We start from the raw sequence: 20,992 nt of genomic DNA, 5'->3' as shown, positions 1-20,992 counted from the left end.
ACCCTGCTTTATACTTCTCCACAACTTTATCCCTGACCTGTCTGGTGTGTTCCTTGGCCTTCATGATGCTGTTTGTTCACTAAGGTTCTCTAACAAACCTCTGAGGGCTTCACAGAACAGCTGTATTTATACTGAGATTAAATTACACACAGGTGAACTGTATTTACTAATTAGATGACTTTTGAGGGCAATCGGTTCCACTAGATTTTAGTTCGAGGTATCAGAGTAAAGGGGGCGGAATACCAATGCCCCCCCACACTTTTCACATATTGATTTATAAAAAAAGAAATTGAAAACCATTTATCATTTTCCTTCCACTTCACAATTATGTGCCACTTTGTGTTGGTCTATCATATAAAATTCCAATAAAATACATTTATGTTTTCGGTTGTACATGACAAAATGTGAAAAACTTCAAGGGGTATGAATACTTTTTCAAAGCACTGTAGATGACTTTTCACATCCAAATGCAAATCAGCGGTGTGGAACCTTAGAGCCGGCGGGGGACAAATGCTGCATCCACCTAGGTAAGTACGATTCATTAAAAAAAAAAAAAATGTATAGATCCTATACAATTATGACACAAGTCGTATTGTAATTGAATGTTAATACAAATTCTCTTTCTCATCAATTTGCAGCCGCTGTCATTTTCTGTAAAATGCAAAATGCAAAAGGGCCACCTGATGGTGTAGGTAATGCGCCCCCCCCCCCCCCCGAGGCTGCAGAGAAAGGCATGTGTGTTTGATCTTTGGGGTGCACACCCCTAATGCAATAGGCTGCGCATACCTATGCAAGTTAGATTTTTTGGGCATCCCCTGCAACAAAAATGTCATTTTTAGTGACATACTCCCAAAGAGGAAATCACGTCTAAAGGGATGCAGACCCTTCCACTTTCCTCAGAGCCCTGGTGCAGCAGTTGATTGATGACTATAAAGTCATCCCCATTTACATTTATTTTCCACATGTACACAGAGAAACAACAGCTATTTGTTCAGAATAATAAAAGGAAGGAATTTGTAACAACATTTGTTACAATCCCTGCAATGTACAGAGATCACCCAGAGGGGAATATTTTTTTTCCCTAAACAAAAGGTGGAGTTACTCTTTAACCCCTTCTCGACTGCCGCACTCCGATATACATCGGCAGAATGGCACGGGTTGGCAAAAGGGCGTACAGGTACGTCCCCTTTAAGTTACGGCATTGTGGGCGCGCCGGGTGCCCGCGATCGTGTCACTGAGCAGCAGAGTGCGTAGATGCCTATGTAAACAAGGCATTTCCCTGTTCTGCCTAGTGACATGACAGAGATCACCGCTCCCTGTCATTGGAGCAGGGATCTCTGTCATATGAGTTGAAGCCCACCCCCCCCCCACAATTAGAATCACTCCCTAGGACACACTTAACCCCTTGATCGCCCCCTAGTGTTTAACTCCTTCCCTGCCAGTGTCATTTATACAGTAATCAGTGCATTTTTATAGCATCAATCGCTGTATAAATGACAATGGTCCCAAAATAGTATCAAAAGTGTCCGATGTGTCCGCCATAATGTCGCAGTCACGATAAAAATCGCAGATCGCCGCCATTACTAATAAAAAAAAAATAATAATAATAAAAATACCATAAAACTATCCCCTAGATTGTAGACACAACTTTAACTTTTGCGCAAACCAATTAATATACGCTTATTGCGATTTTTTTTTACCAAAAATATGTAGCAGAATACATATCGGCCTAAACTGAGAAAGAAGTTTTTTTAATATAATTTTGGGGGATTTTTTTTTATAGCAAAAAGTAAAAAATAATGCGTTTTTTTTTTTTTCAAAATTGTCGCTCTTTTTTTGTTTGTATAGCGCAAAAATAAAAACCGCAGAGGTGATCAAATACCACCAAAAGAAATCTCTATTTGTGGGAAAAAAGGACGTCAATTTTGTTTGGGTACAAAGTCGCAACGACCGCGCAATTGTTAGTTGAAGCGACGCAGTGCCGTATTGCAAAAAGTGCTCTAGTCAGGAAGGGTTAAAGAGATCCACCGAAAAAAGGAGGGGGCTAGAGGTTATCAATCCCAAATACAATATATAAAAGGAGCAAATGTCCCCCAGATAAATGATAGGACTTTTCAGGCAACAAGAAAAAGGGGGGGGGGGTCTAAGCAAATAATAAATAAAAGTTACATTTTATTAATATATAGGAGAAAATATAAAATTATTCAGGTGCAGACACCACCGAAAATATGGTAGGTTAAAAACAGCAACAAGTAGCGTCCTGAAACGCGTCGGACTGAATGTCTACAATTACCTCCCATTAACGATACAGTTTTTGTATACTTGTTGTTGTTTTTCATGTGGTTTGAACACAGTTTTCATATGCGGCGCTACTCACATATGCGCTCGCTTCTGCACGCGAGCTCGGCGGGACAGGGCGCGTTTAAAAATGTTTATTTTTTTTTCTAATTTATTTTACCTTTTATTTTTTATTTTTACACTGTTCTTTTAAAAGAAAAAAATTGTGTCACTTTTATTCCTATTACAAGGAATGTAAACATCCCTTGTAATAGAAAAAAAGCATGACAGGAGCTCTTAAATATGAGATCTGGGGGGTCAAAAAGTCCTCAGATCTCATATTTACACTAAAATGCAATAAAAAAATAAAATTAAAAAATGTCATTTAAAAAAAATAATAAATAAAAAACAAAGGCCCTCTAAGAGCTGTGGGCGGAAGTGGCGCTTTGACGTCGCTTCCGTCCTGCAATGGTATGGAGATGGGTGGGGGCCATCTTCCCCTCACTCGTCTCCATGCCTAGCAGGAGGAAGGATCTGATCGCCTCCGCTGCTGCCGAAGGCTCTGCTAAGCGGCGGAGGGCACCGGAGAGCGGCGGGAGGGGGGGCCCTCACCCGCCGCCGATAAAAGTGATCTTGCGGCGAATCCGCTGCAGAGACCACCATTATCGGAAACCAGACCACCCGCTAAAGAAGAGGATACCGGGGTTATGGCAGCTAGCTCTTCAAAGTTAGGACGTATATCGGCGTGCGGCAGTCCGGAAGTGGTTAAGGGAATTTCTTGGGGACCCCCTTGTTACCAGCACTAGTGTCCCCATTGGAATATCTTTCCTCTAATACTTTTCTGGGGACAACCCAAAATTTGGGATTTTCTTTTACTTTCAATGATAATGGTAAACAGGATAAATAGGGAAGGAGAATCTCTCCAACGGGGACACAGACAGCAGAAAAAACCTAATAGGTGTTCTAATCCCTCTCCACTCTATCCAAAACTAAAAAAAAAAAAAAGGTTTTGCCTTTAGTTATAGTTTAAGGTTTCGTGGCAACTTGAAGTTTCAGCTCCGTCCATAAATTTTCTATAGGATTAAGGTCTGGGGACTGGCTAGGCCACTCCATGACCTAAAGGTGCTTCTTCTTGAGCCACTCATTTGTTGCCTTGGCGGTATGTTTCGGGTCATTGTCATGCTGGAAGACCCATCCATGACCCATCTTTAGTGTTCTGACTGAGGGAAGAAGGTTCTCATCCAAAATTTTACAATACATGGCCCCATCCATTGGCCCCTCAATGTGGCAAAGTTGGCCTGTACCTTTAGCAGAGAAACCGCCCCAAAGCATCATGTTTCCACCTCCGTGTGTGACTCTAGGGATGGTGTTCTTAGGGTCATAGCCAGAATTTTTCTTCCTCCAAACATGACCAGTCGAGTTAATGCCAAAGAGCTCAATTTTGGCCTAATCTGACCACAGTACTTTCTCCCAATCCTTCTCTGAATCATTTAGATGTCCATTGGCAGGACTGTACATGTGCCTTCTTGAGGAGGGGGACTCGCCGTGTTTGGAGAAAGACAAATGCAGACTATGACCCTAAGAACACCATCCCATTCCCTACAGTCAAGCATGGAGGTGGAAACATGATACTTTGGGGCTGTTTCTCTGCTAAAGGTACAGGCTAACTTTGCCGCATTGAGGGGCCAATGGACGGGGCCATGTATTGTAAAATTTTGGATGAGAACCTTCTTTCCTCAGCCAGAACACTGAAAATGGGTGGTGGTTGGGTCTTCCAGCATGACGATGACCCGAAACATACCACCAAGGCAACAAAAGGACATTAAGGTCATGGAGTGGCCTAAACAGCCCCCAGATCTTAATCCTTTAAAAAAATATATGGAGGGAACTGAAACTTTGAGTTGCCAAGCGACAGCCAAGAAACCTTCAGGATTTAGAGAAGATCTGTAAAGAAGAGAGGACCAAAATGCCTCCTGAGATGTGTGGAAACCTGGTCACCAACTACAAGAAACGTCTGACCTCTGTGCTTCCCAACAAGGGTTTATCTACCAACTACTAAGTCATGTTTTGCTTGAGGATCAAATAAATACTTATTTTACTCACTGAACTGAAACTTAATTTATAACATTTGTATCGTGTGTTTTTTCTGGATTTTAATTATCTGTCTCTATCATATAAAATACACCTATGATAAAAATTATAGACCCTTCATTTCTTTGTAAGTGGGCAACTTACACAATCTGCAGGGGAGACAATCATTATTTTATTATATCAAATCAGGGGAAACAGAACATAGAATTGTTCTGCTCTGAATCAACACTGCAAGAATGGTGGATAAGCTTGATTTAGATGTAACATCTTTTAAAAAGCTATGTTATTTTGCTGCGTAAAAACTGCAACCTGAATAAAAGCTGCGGATTCAACACACAGGGATGTAGATCAATGAAGGAGATGTGTCCTTGGCTTACAAGCCCATAGTACCGGGTCACCCTCCGTGAGAACTGGGTGACAAAAGTCAGACAGGGGCCCCACCTAGACACGTGCTATTTGTTTACCGTATATACTCGAGTATAAGCCGACTCGAATATAAGCCGAGGCACCTAATTCTACCACAAAAAACTGGGAAAACTTATTGACTCTAGTATAAGACTACGGTGAGAAATGCGCAGCTACTGTAAGTGGAAAAGAGGGTCAACAATGCCCATTTGCAGCCTCACTGTGCCCATTTGCAGCCTCACCATGCCCATTTGCAGCCTCACTGTGCCCATTTGCAGCCTCACCGTGCCCATTTGCAGCCTCACCGTGCCCATTTGCAGCCTCACTGTGCCCATTTGCAGCCTCACTGTGCCCATTTGCAGCCATAGGTCCCCCGAACTTCAAACTCGGTAGTTAAGGGTTCCTAGATGCCCCCCTAGCTGTCATTTCGGGACCCCAAAGGGTCCCGAAATGACATTGCTGCAGATGGACACAGTTGACTGACTTTGGGGCCCCGTATCTCGGGGCCACTTGGTGCTAGGAACCCCAAATTTGGTGTGCAAACCCAGCGGAACCAGCACTACAACATATTCCTAGCACCAAGTGGCCCCGAGATACGGGGCCCCAAAGTCAGTTTGGAAAATGTCAAGCACTTTTCTGCAGCAGAGAATGACATTTTCCAAACCGACTTTGCGGCCCCTTATCTTGGGGCCACATGGTGATAGGAACCATAGTTAATGGTTTGTAGCAAGAGATATACAAATAAACCACCCCTGAATCTCTCTTACTCCACTGCGCCAAAGAAAAGTGCAAAGCTATATAAAAGATGTGTAAATGAATACAAAATGCGTGTACATACACAGTGTACAGTGAAACAAGCTGCCACTTAAATAAATACGTAAACAGAATCCCAAAACTATACCTCTCACACGTGTACAGATAGCGATAGCGGCGCTAATATAAATTGTGTAAAATAATGGGTCAGAGCAGCATAATGCCTATGACCCTCTACTTATACATAAAAATAATAATAATAATAGTGTCATGAAAAATATTAATTTTATCATGAAAAGAAATTTCTTTAACACCCAGTGAAAAGTGTCACTATAAATAATAAATTACAAGAATTGAATCATCAAGTTCAACAGTTGTTTTTCAATCTTCTTGTGTGAAAAATCTTCTACTCTTCCACCACACCACCGTGATAGTGACACCACTCCCTCTGAAGAGTGCACTCACCAGATTGTATAGCCTCCCACTCTCGTGTTCGGCAAAACAGCAATTGAACCACACCTGGGTTGCATGTGATGAACCGTGACTCCAATCAAGCCAGCTCCATATGTGAAAAAATGAATAAAGTGCTCCACATAGCGTGATACCATTTTGACAGATTTATTAAAATCACTTCAAACACACTTCAATGGTTACACTCACTTTTAAACTGAAACATAAAAGCCTTTAAAAAAAATCCACAGCAAGCAACAGGATCAGTGATCCAACGGTGCACCGCGGTCACAGCGGACCTGAAGTGTAAACTGGTGCATCTCTCACCCAGCCTTCTAAGGCCCAGCCATCCGATCGGTGTAGTAGAAAAGACTTCTTCAAATGGGATTGGCTTCGAAGAAGTGTTTTCGACGAAACGTGTCTTGGGCATGGTTACACGGCATTCCATCGCACTGACATTAGATGCCGCTGTCTGAGGAGGACTACACCGATCGGATGGCTGGGCCTTAGAAGGCTGGGTGAGAGATACACCAGTTTACACTTCAGGTCCGCTGTGACCGCGGTGCACCGTTGGATCACTGATCCTCTTGCTTGCTGTGGATTTCTTTTTAAAGGCTTTTATGTTTCAGTTTAAAAGTGATTGTAACCATTGAAGTGTGTTTGAAGTGATTTTAATAAATCTGTCAAAATGGTATCACGCTATGTGGAGCACTTTATTCATTTTTTCACATATGGAGCTGGCTTGATTGGAGTCACGGTTCATCACATGCAACCCAGGTGTGGTGGTTCAATTGCTGTTTTGCCGAACACGAGAGTGGGAGGCTATACAATCTGGTGAGTGCGCTCTTCAGAGGGAGTGGTGTCACTATCACGGTGGTGTGGTGGAAGAGTAGAAGATTTTTCACACAAGAAGATTGAAAAACAACTGTTGAACTTGATTATTCAATTCTTGTAATTTATTATTTATAGTGACACTTTTCACTGGGTGTTAAAGAAATTTCTTTTCATGATAAAATTAATATTTTTCATGACACTATTATTATTATTAATATTTTTATGCATAAGTAGAGGGTCATAGGCATTATACTGCTCTGACTCATTATTTTACACAATTTATATTAGCGCCGCTATCGCTATCTGTACACGTGTGAGAGGTATAGTTTTGGGATTCTGATAGGAACCATAGCTCTGGATATGCTGTAGTGCTAGGTCCACTGGGTTTGTACACAAAATTTGGGGTTCCTAGCACCAAGTGGCCCCGAGATACAGAGCCCCAAAGTTGGTTTGGAAAATGTCAAGCACTTTTTTTGCAGCAGAGAATGACATTTTCTGAACCAAATTTGGGGCCCCATATCTCGGGGCCACTTGATGCAGGGAACTTCAGCTTTAGATATGTTGTAGTGCTTGTTCCACTGGGTTTGCACACCAAATTTGGGGTTCCTAGCACCAAGTGGTCCCAAGATACGGAGCCCCAAAATAGGTTCAGAAAATGTCATTCTTTGCACCAGAAAAGTGCTTGACTCGAGTATAAGCCGAGGGGGGGCATTTTCAGCACACAAAAAAATGTCCTGAAAAACTCGGCTTATACTCCAGTATATACGGTAGTTACAACATTTTTGTTATTCAGGGATTCGGATGTATCCAAATTTCCGAATGACAATAGTAACGAATTTCAACAAATCCAAAATAAATTATAAACGAAACAAATGATCCGAAACACAAATAGAAACATACAGCAAAAAATACAGTAAGGTATAAAAAAAAGGTAAAATAAGACGATTCCTATTTAGGCTGCTTAATGGAATAGAAAATAAAATAACAGAATATAATAGAATAGATAAAAACTGAATAGAATAGAAAAAAAACTGAAAAAAAGAATAGGATAGAAAGGAATAGAAAATAAAAGAATAGAATAGAGTAGAATAAAAATGAATAGAAAATAAAAAAAAAGGATAGAATAAAAATTAAAATAAAAGCATAGAATAGAACAAATATAGCCGTCTTCCAAAATTCGAATTTTTCAAATCGATTTTGAAAATAAATATACAAAACGAATCCGAATATATGAAACTAATTCCAAAAACAAATCATTCTAACATAACGAATATGAGGAAATGAATTGATTAACTTAACGATTGAATCCGAAACGAAACAAATTTTTCTGTCATGCACACCTCTAGCTCCGCCTATGCCCCAAAGTACCAAAGAATCCAGAAAGAAAAAGATGGCTGCATGCCGTTAAAATTCAACATGTATGTAACTTTATTGACCTGGACAGGCAGACATAGAATCCCCGTCTGGGAGGTGGACCCAAGCGCGGATCCTGTGTCTGCCTGTCTGTATCAATAAAGTTACATAAATGTTGAATGTTAACAGAGGACTCAAGGTTGTATAATAGATTTAAAGTCAAACTTCACTCTTCTTAAAAAACAGACCTCTCCTGCATTTTATATTTTGCAAGGATTACGGTAAACATCTGTAGCAGATTCTTACCTAATTCTGCTCTGGAAGTACAGGATAGCAGGAGCGAGAAAGCAGAACTTAATTGGCAGATAAGCTTTTATTGCAGAACCAAAACAAAAAGTGGAGGATTTAAATAAAAAAAAAGCACAAAAACACGTGTATGCATATAAGTATCCCATAAATCGTGAATAGTACTGAGAGGGACGTGTTAAGAGTTAGTCCACGTGATATAATACTTGTCCAGAGGTAGACGAAGCTTCCAGGGATTTCCACCACCAGAGGTCAAATCATCTCCTGTGATACCCATCACCTTAAATATAGGGTACGCTTACCAGATGTAATGGACCATCTATTGCTAGAATGGTCAAACACGTTTGTGGGTACACATCAGAAGTGTAAGATGCGTGATATAATCCTCTATTGGCCAATGGAACCCGCAGGTCCAAACGGGAATTCGTCCAATAGTAGCAGGCTCTCGTTAAGATATCCCCGTCAGCCGTGACCATACAGAAATTAATAAATGGAAAGAGAACTCCAATTGTGTAATTCTGTATGAATCCGTTTATTAAAAAGTCAATAACCTACTTACAGAACATGTGCCTTCTATAATACGTTTGCTGGCAAACAGATAGGAAATAGCACCCACACTTCCGGGATTGGGTAGGATGTGATGGCGTCAGTGCGTAGCTCCACCCGACATGTTTCGTCATATGCGACGTCTTCTGGGGCACGAGCGACGCGCTGAGCCATCGCTATAAATAGAAGGGCCAAGCCTCGTTATCAGTCGGCAGCCATACTAAGCAGAATCCAAGTGATGATCTCATCCACCCATATGATGGAACCAAGCCTCATTATCACTGAGCGGTTATGATGGATAAACAACAAATCTCGTTTTCAATACTAACAACATGAGGATCGTAATATATGTGGCCAGCTCATGTAAAGTAAATTAAGTAAAAGGAAGAAAACCAAGCCTCAAGTTAGTTTTGAGACAAATATGGCCAATTTAGGCATTTAGAATTGATGGTCCCTATTACAATGATCACAATTTTTTTATGTTTCATTGAGATACACTATGGTTATGTCTCATTTAAACTGTGTCTATTAATACTTTAGCGCGGTATACCACCAAGATTTCATTTATTGCAGAACCAATGCTGTATAAATCTTCTACAATAAAAGCTCCTCTTCTGCCAGCAAATTTTTTCCTGAATGTACACTGAGCCACGCATGCACCTCTCAGCATACATTCTCGGCATGCCTTGGTGTTGGGATGAATTAAAGTGGAATTCCGGACTAGCTCTAACTTCAGGGGAAAGGAGAGAGCAGCGACAATGGATGGAGTGCCTGGGTGGTGACGTCACCCATAGACTTACTATGTTGTCAGCTGTTGCTCCTCTCCCCTGAAGCTGGCCATTGGGGGCCGATCAGGTGACTGGACTGGAGTGACCTGAGAATAGGTAAGTAAAGGCATCTTCCTTCTACAGGGGAGTTAGAATAGGAGTTAGGAGGGGGCTGGGGCAGGTTTAAGTTTAGGTAAGCCATAGTTGATTCAATTTTCTTTTCTGCAATCATGTACATTTCCAGCCTTGATTGTATGTCTTGGCTCAGATAGAGAGGAAGGCTGACAGAAGCTTTACAGTGCTTAAATTAAGGCTTAACTAAGGCTGCTGAGGGAGAAGGGAGAGAATATCAGGGATAAAAGGCACTATTCTTGTAAGGTAGGCCATAGATTATGCAGAAGGAAAGAAAATTGCTTGATTCCCCTATGGGAGAATCCCTCACAAATCACTATTGTGTTATGTCGCCGGGGAGCCTTCCCGACTGGCAAGAACACAATAATTACGGCTTGTGGCTATTGCCGCCAGCAGTAACCACATGTAAAAAAATCTGACAGGCTAGTTGTACCTAAGCAAATAGATGGATCAACTTGGGTACAACCAGCCTGCCCATAGATGGATTGAATATCGGCCTGTCCCTGCTGCACCGGCCAAGATTCCTCCATCTATGGCCGGCTTAATTGAGATCTAGACTGGAATTTCACTTTACCTCCTGTGCATGTGAGCAGGCCAGGCCAATCAAGATAGCTGAAGTCAGAAACCAATCAAGCCTTATGTGTCATTTATCATCGCAGAAGCTGCATGTCAAAAGTTATTTTCAAAAATTGACTGCATGCCGTGCAAAATGACCACATTTCATGAGGTCTCCCCCTCTACCTTCTTTATCTCTTAGGTGGAAGATGACTGATATTTTTGAGTCAGGCATCTGAGCAGCTCACCTCAGCTATCATGCGATTTGTGTCCCCCAAGAAGAGCAGATTGAGGGCCTCCTCCTCGGTGTTGGCCTGGTGAAGGGACAAGTTCTTCAGATGGATGTTCTGGTCAGGATCCTCCATGATGGACACTTTTCTAGACAGAGAAGAAAATTGGATGTCAAGGAATAAAAAAAATTGACAAATTTCCAAGAGGAGGCAAAGGGTTTTGGAAAACAAGGGGTGCCCACAAGAAGGAAGGAAGACATAACACCAAGTTTGGCCAGAGCCTCCAACTGGCAAACCATGGCAAAGGCATCTCACCACTGGGATCTTCAAGAGATCTAATCAAGCATACCAGCCAAGTAACGCCATCTATAACATATCACTTTGATGAGAACCTTTATTAAAGAGGATTTGCTAGGACAGAATATGGGAACTGCTGTTGATGAGGTGCACACTCTGGGTCATATATTCTTTATATTTGTTATTGAACAGCCTTGTCTCAGTCAGTGCCTTCCCAAATACAGCACCTGAGGTCAACACAGTCCCAGAGCAAAGGACGGGTAGATGGATCCAGAGAGCTGTGTCTGTTTCTACCTGATGATATGGAAATGGTGGTGATGTAACAACGTTTGGACACTGGGCTGGCTACTCTCCCACACTAGAGGCTGCAACCATCAACTGTGGACAAGCATACCTGAAGGCTGACAGTTATTAAAGCGGAAAATTACCCATAACAGTTTGAGAACAACTAATGTTCTTTAACAAAAGAACATACATTAATAATTATGCTACCAAAAATAGTGCTGTAAATTTCCTCCAGCAGTGCTCCTGTTTCTTTGAGGCTGGGGTCGCCATTTTTGTTGAAGCTCAGAGCAATCACTAGAAGTTTGTTTGTTTTTGTTTTTGCTTGACCTGGGGAATGCCCAGAGGCTCTGTACTGAACTTGTTTTCTACTTTTAAAAATCAATAAAAAGAATTTACAAAAAAACAACAACAAAAAAAAACTATATGTCAGTTTCTTCAATTAACATATGTACATTTCCACCCTTGATTGTATGTCTTGGCTCAGATAGAGAGGAAGGCTGACAGAAGCTTTACAGTGCTGAAGTTCATAGTCTGGCAATGAGGGAGAAATTAGAGAATATCAGGGTAGCACAGTGGCTAAGTGGTTAGTATTCTGCCTAGCAGCACTGGGGTTGTCAGTTCGAAACCATGCACTACCTGAAAGGAGTTTGCATGTTCCTCCTGTTACTCAGGTTTCCTCCCACTCCCCAAAGAAATGATGGCAGGTTAATTGGATCTTGTCTAAATTTGCCCCTGTATGTGTATGTATGAATGTTAGGGATTTTAGATTGTGTTCTGGAAATTTTACAGATAGGCAACAGGAGGAGTAGGGGAAGCTGAGCTGGATCACTGCAAGGAGGAGTAGGGAAAGCAGAGCTGCTGGATCACTGCTAGAAGGAGCAGGGGAAACTGAGCTGCTGGATCACTGCTAGGAGGAGGAGGAGTAGGGAAAGCAGAGCTGCTGGATCACTGCTAGGAGAAGGAGCAGGGGAAGCTGGGCTGCTGGATCACTGCTAGGAGGAGGAGTAGGGGAAGCTGAGCTGGATTACTGCAAGTAGGAGGAATAGGGGAAGCGGAGCTGCTGGATCATTGCTAGGAGGAGGAGCAGGGGAAGCGGAGCTGCTGGTTCACTGTTGGAGGAGGAGCAGGGGAAGCGGAGCTGTTGGATCACTGCTAGGAGGAGGAGAAGGGAAAGCGGCACTGCTGAATCACTGGAGCAGTGGAGCAGCAGGAGAAGGAGCAGTGACAAACAGATGATGAATCTCCCTAATGAGTGCACAAACAGCAATACTAAACATGACAGGGGTTTTAATCCCTCTCCTCTCTATCCAAAACTAGAAAAAAAGTTTTGACTTTAGTTATACTTTAAGCTGCTAAGTCATAGCTAGGAAGGGAAGTAGGGATCTTGAGTTTCTTGAATCACTGCTAAGAGAGCGTTAGCAGAGGGGAGCTGAGCTGCTGAAAACAAGGTGTTTCTACTGACAACCAGCACAGTAGATATACAAGCAGATCACCCTGGTGGACCAGTGTTCACCAGAGCTCCTGATGGTGGAGATGGGTTTTGCTACATGTTAGTACCAGGTCGCGGTCCTCAGGATCTCCACACCAGGAGGTGAGCAGGCCAGGGTCCAGTAGCAGATATAGCAGGTAGGGATCAAGCAGAAGCATAGTCAGTAAACAAGCCAAAGGTCAGTAACAAGTGGTTGCTGGTTGGAATCAAGTGGAAGCGTAGTCAAGGAACAAGCCAAAGGTCAGTAACGAGTAGTAGTGAAGATACACACGGCAACAAGAGCAAGATATGGGCTGGAGAGAGCACAATAATCAGGTAAACTAGAAGTGCAGAGACATGATTTATATCAGAAAGTTCAAGGAGGGAGCAAAGAGTTCAAGGTACCCCAGAAACATAGTACAAGGCAATATAGCCCAAGGAATTTTCCAGGGAGCTGTCCAGCATCTCAAGTGGCTTAGCAAGAACAGACAGCGGCAGAAGTTGCAGGTTCAGATCCGAGTCCCGAAAATATGCTTAACTGGTTCCCGCCCAGCCTATTGTACAATGATGGCTGGGCGGGACCGCTCTTGCTCTGGGAGACGTCATATGATGTCCTCTCATTTTTGGCACGCAGCTTGGCGATCAGTGATATGCTGCGTCCTTTGGACACAGCGCATCACCAATCAGGGTAAAGAGCCAATGACGGCTCTTTACCATGTGATCAGCTGTGTCCAATCACATGTAAACAAACTCTGGTTACTGGCATTTCCTTTCCTCAGCACTGTCACAGTCTGAGGAAGGGAAATCCAATAACCAGATTTCGTGTGACAGGGGATATTTACACTGATAATCAGGGCACTGATCATTAGTGCAGGCCCATCAGTGCAACAGATCAGTACCCATCAGTGGCGACTATTAGTGCCCATCAATTCTGCCTTATCAGTGCAGTCTCATCAGTGTCTCTTCATCAGTTCAGCTTATTAGTGCCCATCAGTGCAGTCTCATTAAAGTCCAACATTGCCCATCAGTGCAGAAAAATTACTTATTTGCTAAATTTTATAACAGAAAACGAAAAAAAGGGTTGTTTTTGTTTTTCATAATTTTTGGTCTTTTTTTATTTGTTTAGCAACAAATAAAAAACCCAGTGGTGATTAAATACCACCAAAAAAAAGCTCTATCTGTCTCAAAAAAAGATAAAAATGTCACATGTTGCATGACCGCGCAACTCTCATTCAAAGTGTGACAACGCTGAAAGTTGAAAATTGGCCTGGGCAGGGGGGGTTAAAGTGTCTGGTATTGAAGTGGTTAGATTTGCAACTTTTTCTAAAATAACCCTTAGTGTTCCTATCATGAAGGTCCTTACATAGTTACATAGTAGGTGAGGTTGAAAAAAGACACAAGTCCATCTAGTCGAACCTATGTGTGTGATTATATGTCAGTATTACATTGTATATCCCTGTATGTTGTGGCCGTTAAGGTACCTATCTAATGCCCCGTGCACACGGTCGGATTTTCCGACGGAAAATGTGTGGTAGGACCTTGTTGTCGGAAATTCCGACCGTGTGTAGGCTCCATCACACATTTTCCATTGGATTTTCCGACACACAAAGTTTGAGAGCAGGATATAAAATTTTCCGACAAAATCCGTTGTCGGAAATTCCGATCGTGTGTACACAAATCCGACGGACAAAGTGCCACGCATGCTCAGAATAAATAAAGAGATGAAAGCTATTGGCCACTGCCCCGTTTATAGTCCCGACGTACGTGTTTTACGTCACCGCGTTTAGAACGATCGGATTTTCCGACAACTTTGTGTGACCGTGTGTATGCAAGACAAGTTTGAGCCAACATCCGTCGTAAAAAATCCTAGGATTTTGTTGTCGGAATGTCCGATCAATGTCCGACCGTGTGTACGGGGCATAAGAGTTTTATTTTAATTATCGATGCTCCCTGCTGATATCACTGTTTGAGGAAGAGAATTCCACATCCTATCCGCTCTGACAGTAAAAAACCCTCTACGCAGTTTAAGGTTAAACCTCTTTTCTTCTAATTTTAGTGAATGGCCATGTGTCTTATTAAATTCCCTTTCACTGAAAAGTTTTCTCCCTATTGTGGGGTCACCAGCACGGTATTTGTACATTGAAATCATATCCCCTCTCAAGCGTCTTTTCTCCAGAGAGAATAAGTTCAATGCAGTCTTTCCCCATAGGTGAGATCCTCTAGTCCCTATTAGTTTTGTTGCCCTTCTCTGGACTCTCTCCAGTTCCAGTACATCCTTCCTGAGGACTGGTGCCCAAAACTGGATAGCATATTCCAGGTGCGGCCAGACCAGAGTCTTGTAGAGCGGGAGAATTATTGTTTTATCACTGGAGTGAATCCCCTTGTTCAGGCACGTCCTGCTATAAGTTGACAATGCTCTGTCCCTGTCTTCCAACTGTGCTCTTGTGTTGTCATCCTGTCATATGGGCTTCTAATGGTGACTACAAGTGGCCATTCTAACACACATGACACAGGCTTGGTCTACTGTTGTCACTATCAGGACACTTACCCTGATAGATGCCATGCAGCCATGACTTTAGACAGGAAGTGGCTGCAGGTAATCAGCGGTACTGAGCAGGGACGTGCAGTCAGGGGAGGCAGGGGAGGCAGAGCCTCACCTGCCATGAACATTAAAAAAAAAAAAAAAAAAACGCTCAAGCTTTGAGCTGAAGTCCTACCCCACCCCTGGTCAAAATTTGGGGCTCCTGCCAATTTGGGGCTCCTGCCACCTATACTTCCGGAGATACGGGACTCCTTGTGCAGCCTGTCAGAAGCTACATACAGAGCAGCCGGTAAAAACACAAGCTGGCACATTCTCTTTGCAGCAGATTGAGAGGATGAGCTCACAGTGCCTCTCCTCACTTCTTGTCAGAAGCACTGAGCTCAATGGACAGCTTGGAGCCTTGGACCAATGCTAAATCACCATTGGAACAAGCTGTCCAATAAAAATGCTGCAGTGGAGGCATGCCTCTCACTGCAGTGTCATAGAAGAGGAGATAGAAGGGGAGTGTCTAAAAGAATGGCGCCAAACTTCGGTACTTAAAAACCTCCATAGCTGACGCTTTAATAATTTTTACATGTTACCAGTTTAGAGTTACAGAGGAGATCTTGTGCTAGAATTATCGCTCTCGCTCTAACGTTTTGCCAGGTATGTAACCTGTGTGTATCTGGCTCTGATACTAGCCACTCATCTCACCGCACATTCCTGGTACTGAGATGTAATAAAGGAGGAAAAAAGGTAAGATCAAAATGTAAAAAAAAGCAAAAATATTTATTTAGGGTTTATATCTACTTTACATAATATACAGTGGGGCAAAAAAAGTATTTAGTCAGCTACCAATTGTACAAGTTCTCCCACTTAAAAAGATGAGACAAGCCTGTAATTGTCATCATAGGTATACCTCAACTATGAGAGACAAAATGTGGAAACAAATCCAATCACATTGTCTGATTTTTGAAAGAATTTATTTGCAAATTATGGTGGAAAATAAGTATTTGGTCACCTACAAACAATCAAGATTTCTGGCTCTCACAGACCTGTATCTTCTTCTTTAAGAGGCTCCTCTGTCCTCCACTCATTACCTGTATTAATGGCACCTGTTTGAACTTGTTATCAGTATAAAAGACACCTGTCCACAACCTCAAACAGTCACACTCCAAACTCCACTATGGTGAAGACCAAAGAGCTGTCGAAGGACACCAGAAACAAAAATTGTAGACCTGCACCAGGCTGGGATGACTGAATCTGCAATAGGCAAGCAGCTTGGTGTGAAGAAATCACCGGTGGGAGCAATAATTAGAAAATGGAAGACATACAAGACCACTGATAATCTCCCTCGATCTGGGGCTCCACGCAAGATCTCACCCCGTGGGGTCTAAATGATCACAAGAACGGTGAGCAAAAATCCCAGAACCACACGGGGGGACCTAGTGAATGACCTGCAGAGAGCTGGGACCAACATAACAAAGGTTACCATCAGTAACACACTACGCCGCCAGGGACTCAGATCCTGCAGTGCCAGACGTGTCCCCCTGCTTAGGCCAGTACATGTCCGGGCCCATCTGAGGTTTGCTAGAGAGCATTTGGATGATCCAGAAGAGGATTGGGAGAATGTCATATGGTCAGATGAAACCAAAGTAGAACTGTTTGGTAGAAACACAACTCGTCGTGTTTGGAGGAGAGAGAATGCTGAGTTGCAACCAAAGAACACCATACCTACTGTGAAGCATGGGGGTGGCAACATCATGCTTTGGGGCTGTTTCTCTGCAAAGGGAACAGGACGACTGATCCGTGTACATGAAAGAATGAATGGGGCCATGTATCGTGAGATTTTGAGTGCAAACCTCCTCCCATCAGCAAGGGCATTGAAGATGAAACGTGGCTGAGTCAGCATGACAATGATCCCAAACACACCGCCCGTGGAAACGAAAGAGTGGCTTCATAAGAAGCATTTCAAGGTCCTGGAGTGGCCTAGCCAGTCTCCAGATCTCAACCCCATAGAAAACCTTTGGAGGGAGTTGAAAGTCCGTGTTGCCCAGCGACAGCCCCAAAACATCACTGCTCTAGAGGAGATCTGCATGGAGGAATGGGCCAACATACCAGCAACAGTGTGTGACAACCTTGTGAAGACTTACAGAAAACGTTTGACCTCTGTCATTGCCAACAAAGGATATATAACAAAGTATTGAGATGAACTTTTGATATTCACCAAATACTTATTTTCCACCATAATTTGCAAATAAATTCTTTCAAAAATCAGACAATGTGATTGTCTGGATTTGTTTCCACATTTTGTCTCTCATAGTTGAAGTATACCTATGATGACAATTACAGGCCTCTCATCTTTTCAAGTGGCAGAACTTGGTGGCTGACTAAATACTTTTTTGCCCCACTGTATGTGTAACTACTTGAATGCCCGCAGCCTGGCTACAGTTTCCCATTGACCACAATGTAACTGCACAATAAAATGGCTACTACCACTTCCTAGCAGTACAGATCGGTGAACCCCTGGCGGACATTATTATTGCTGGCGCAAACTTCCTTCTGTCCTCACATATCATGCGTTTGAGTGCTGAAAATATCTGTGGTCATTACATCTGTTCTGTAGCCCGGCTCTTCCAGATAGATATCAGGTTTCTACATAAACAATGATTCTGCCAAGTGAGATGGCAGCTAGTAATTTCCTCTATTTTTAAGTTCGTACGGTGGGAATCGATCGAAGGAGCAATCTGAAAAAACTGCCGAATCTGTATCTCGCCTGGAGGCAGATGGATGTATTTACAGCAGGTGGTTGGTGTTGCTTTATCTCATAAATATACGTTCGGCTGAGCGCTGGGGTTTGAGGCTTCCACAGACACAGCTGTTATCGAGAGCGCAGACGATAAACACTACATGGGCGAACGTACTGACCGTACTGATTGTTTCCAGAATACAAAAGGATGGAAATTACACAAAACAATCCAGAATGTTATAAAGACTCTTAGGCTGGCCATACATGGATTGAAGTATGGCAGTTTCAGCAAGAACCAGATGAATATGGATCCATCTATGGGCAGGCTGGTTGTACTGAAGTTGACCGATAACCAGCCTGTCGGGTTTTTTTCAATGCTATAGCTACCAGCAGTGAACATTGTATTCTGACGTTGGGGAGACCTCCTGCTGTCAGAATACAAAAACTCTGCAGGAGAGATTCCCCCCCATCAACAATGATTGTGTTGATAGGAGCATCGAGCGATGTTCTCTCCTTCAAGCTGTAGATAAGGACTCGGTAAGTGTGCAGTAAGCGCTCTCTCAGCACACAAGCTCATCCTGTCGTGGAATCACTTGTGTGGCAGCCAGGGGGCGCTGATAAGGCAGTACAGCCAGCCCTTCTGTACTGGGCCCCATCAGTTCAAAAGGGGGCCCGGGCACCTGCTGAGCAGGAGGGCCAGCTGTACTGTCTTACTGCAAACACCGATCCTCTTCTGTCTCCCTGTAACGCTGACAGATTCTCCTCCTCTTTCTCCTTCCGACTGCACTACAGGGGGATTGGTTCTAGCACAAGCACCAATTCCATCTGCTGTCCGGGTCCCCCTGTGTGCCCCTTTCCTCTGCAACGCTTCCAACTTCCCTCCCCTCCCACTGACAGCTGCTGCGGGTACACAGGAGGGTGATTTAGGATGGAGAGCGGGGGAGGGGGCTGATAAATATGTAGTTTACTGGTCCCTTCCTTTTCTGAATGAACGCAGTAATTAGTTCCAATCACTCCTGTGTCCATTCATCAGTGAAGCACAGTAAACAGTGGTTACTATGCTTCAGTTTGTGAATGAGCAGGAAGCCTTTGAGAGTTTTCTATTCATTCATCTGTACTGCTGAGGCTGCAGAGAAAGGGACTGGTAAATCTATGTTCTCAGTCCCTTTCGGCCGGGGGGGCTCTGTCAGGTAGGCTGTATGGGGCCCGTAATTTCTAACAGCAGCCCTGGTGGCAGCTGGGCGTTAAAGACCACCTTTCCTGCCCCTCATACATGCATTACATGGTCAACAGGTGCTTTACTTGGGGCTTGACAGTTTGGGGGTGGTAAAGCCACCTGTGTAAACGAGACCTGTGCCTTCAGTAGTGCATGTATCACTGTGGTCACCTGCACCGCTAGTGTCAGGACCCATATCTGAACCTGCAACCTCTGTTGTGTCTGGCAGTATCTCTTCTTGCTGAGATACTGGACAGCTCCCTGGACAAATCTTTGGACAACCTTGCCTTGAACTTTGTTTCTGGTGAACCTTGAACTCTTTGCTCCTCCCATGAACTTTCTATTTAAGCCATGCCTTTGCACTTCCTGTTTGCCAGATTATTAAGCTCTCTCCAGCCAACATCTCATTGATGTTCCTACTGCTTCAGTCCGTATCTCCACTACCACTCGTTACCGACCTTTGGTTTGTTCCTGGACTAAGTTCCTGCTTGATCCCAACCTGCCACCACTTGTTAGCAACCTTTGGCTTGTTTACGGACTACACTTCTGCTTGATCCCTACCTGCTATGCCAAGCCACCTGACTCCCTTGTCAGCAGCACTGATGCTCTTCTTACCAGTCCCTCTGATTGTTGCCCAGCTCCTCTGGTTGACTTGGCTCTCTTAGTCTTTAGTTGCAGAGCCCTGCTGCATGGCCCACTCCTGGCCTCTGGATAGGGGTTCCCCTTAGGCTTATACCCCAGTTGAAGTCCCATAGGATGAAACACGTCGGGTTATTGCCTGCTGAGCTCCACACACTGTGCCTGTTTTATGAGTCTTTTGTGATCACATTTCATTGTACGCATCCTGAATGATGTTTGTACTTTTTTATTAATAAATCCATACATTGTTTGATCTACGCCATGTGGAAGCTTCCTTTTTTCTTTTATGATCATCATTTTTCCATTGATGGAGGAAATACTTAAAGATATTGCACAGATCAGGAGATTGTGGTTGTGTTCCCGTTTCCGGTTTTGCCTGTCCATTGCTGTGAGTGTGCGTTCGTGCCCTTCCAACCATTGGAGATTGTGGCCCGAGATCCGGGTTTCCATCTATGCCTGTTTGACCCACCGCCGCTGGCGTGTGTGTCCACGTCTTATGGTAAGAGTACCTTCCCCTCTCCCAGGTGGTGGAAGCACAGTCCTGGGTGTTTTGGGAACACTGAAATATTACCAGTTTTGTTTTTGAGATCTATCAACATCTGATACTCATGTCACCATGGGCTATTCCAAGAGGATTACATCGTGACATTCACCATTGATGGACTTTATATTGTGTCACTATGTGTTAAGGTTGATTTATTCATTCACTGATACAAAACTTAATTTTAGTATTTTGTTTATATGTGATTTTATTTCACCACTTTGCTCTCAAGGTGTCACCTGAGTACTTGGTGTCACTCGATTTACGCCATTATCAATTGCACTGGATGTATAGTTAGGGCACATCTCATATACAACTTCCAATGTTTTTGTTATTAGCACTTTATGCATTCTAGCACAATTGTTGTTGCTGTTGTGCATGTTCTTTTATTTCTCAGTTTACACCTGGGGTATATATTTATTTGTAGCGCTGCACTTTGGTATCACACGTTCTCCTGACACCCTGATAGGAGCCCACCTGACTCCTGGGACGAGACCTCCTGTCTCCTGGCTGGGGTACCTCTGATCCCTGGTGAGACCTCCTATCTCCTGACTAGGTCACCTCTGACCCCAGGGTG

At 43.4% G+C, this 20,992-nt stretch overlaps 1 protein-coding gene across 1 annotated transcript in view; it reads right to left on the bottom strand.

Moving 5' to 3' along the window:
• LOC141141309 (kinesin-like protein KIF6) overlaps positions 1 to 20,992 on the bottom strand; it is a 50,788-nt gene that overhangs the window by 17,426 nt on the left and 12,370 nt on the right. Inside the window, exon 4 of the mRNA XM_073628985.1 lies at positions 10,718 to 10,847. Coding sequence (XP_073485086.1) covers positions 10,718 to 10,847 — 130 coding nt within the window. The remainder of the gene's footprint in view (positions 1 to 10,717; positions 10,848 to 20,992) is intronic.

Source organism: Aquarana catesbeiana, linkage group LG04 (assembly GCF_042186555.1).
Source record: "Aquarana catesbeiana isolate 2022-GZ linkage group LG04, ASM4218655v1, whole genome shotgun sequence".
Classification (NCBI taxonomy): domain Eukaryota; kingdom Metazoa; phylum Chordata; class Amphibia; order Anura; family Ranidae; genus Aquarana; species Aquarana catesbeiana.
Note: the sequence above shows the minus strand (reverse complement) of the source record. Positions and strands in the feature narration are given on the sequence as shown.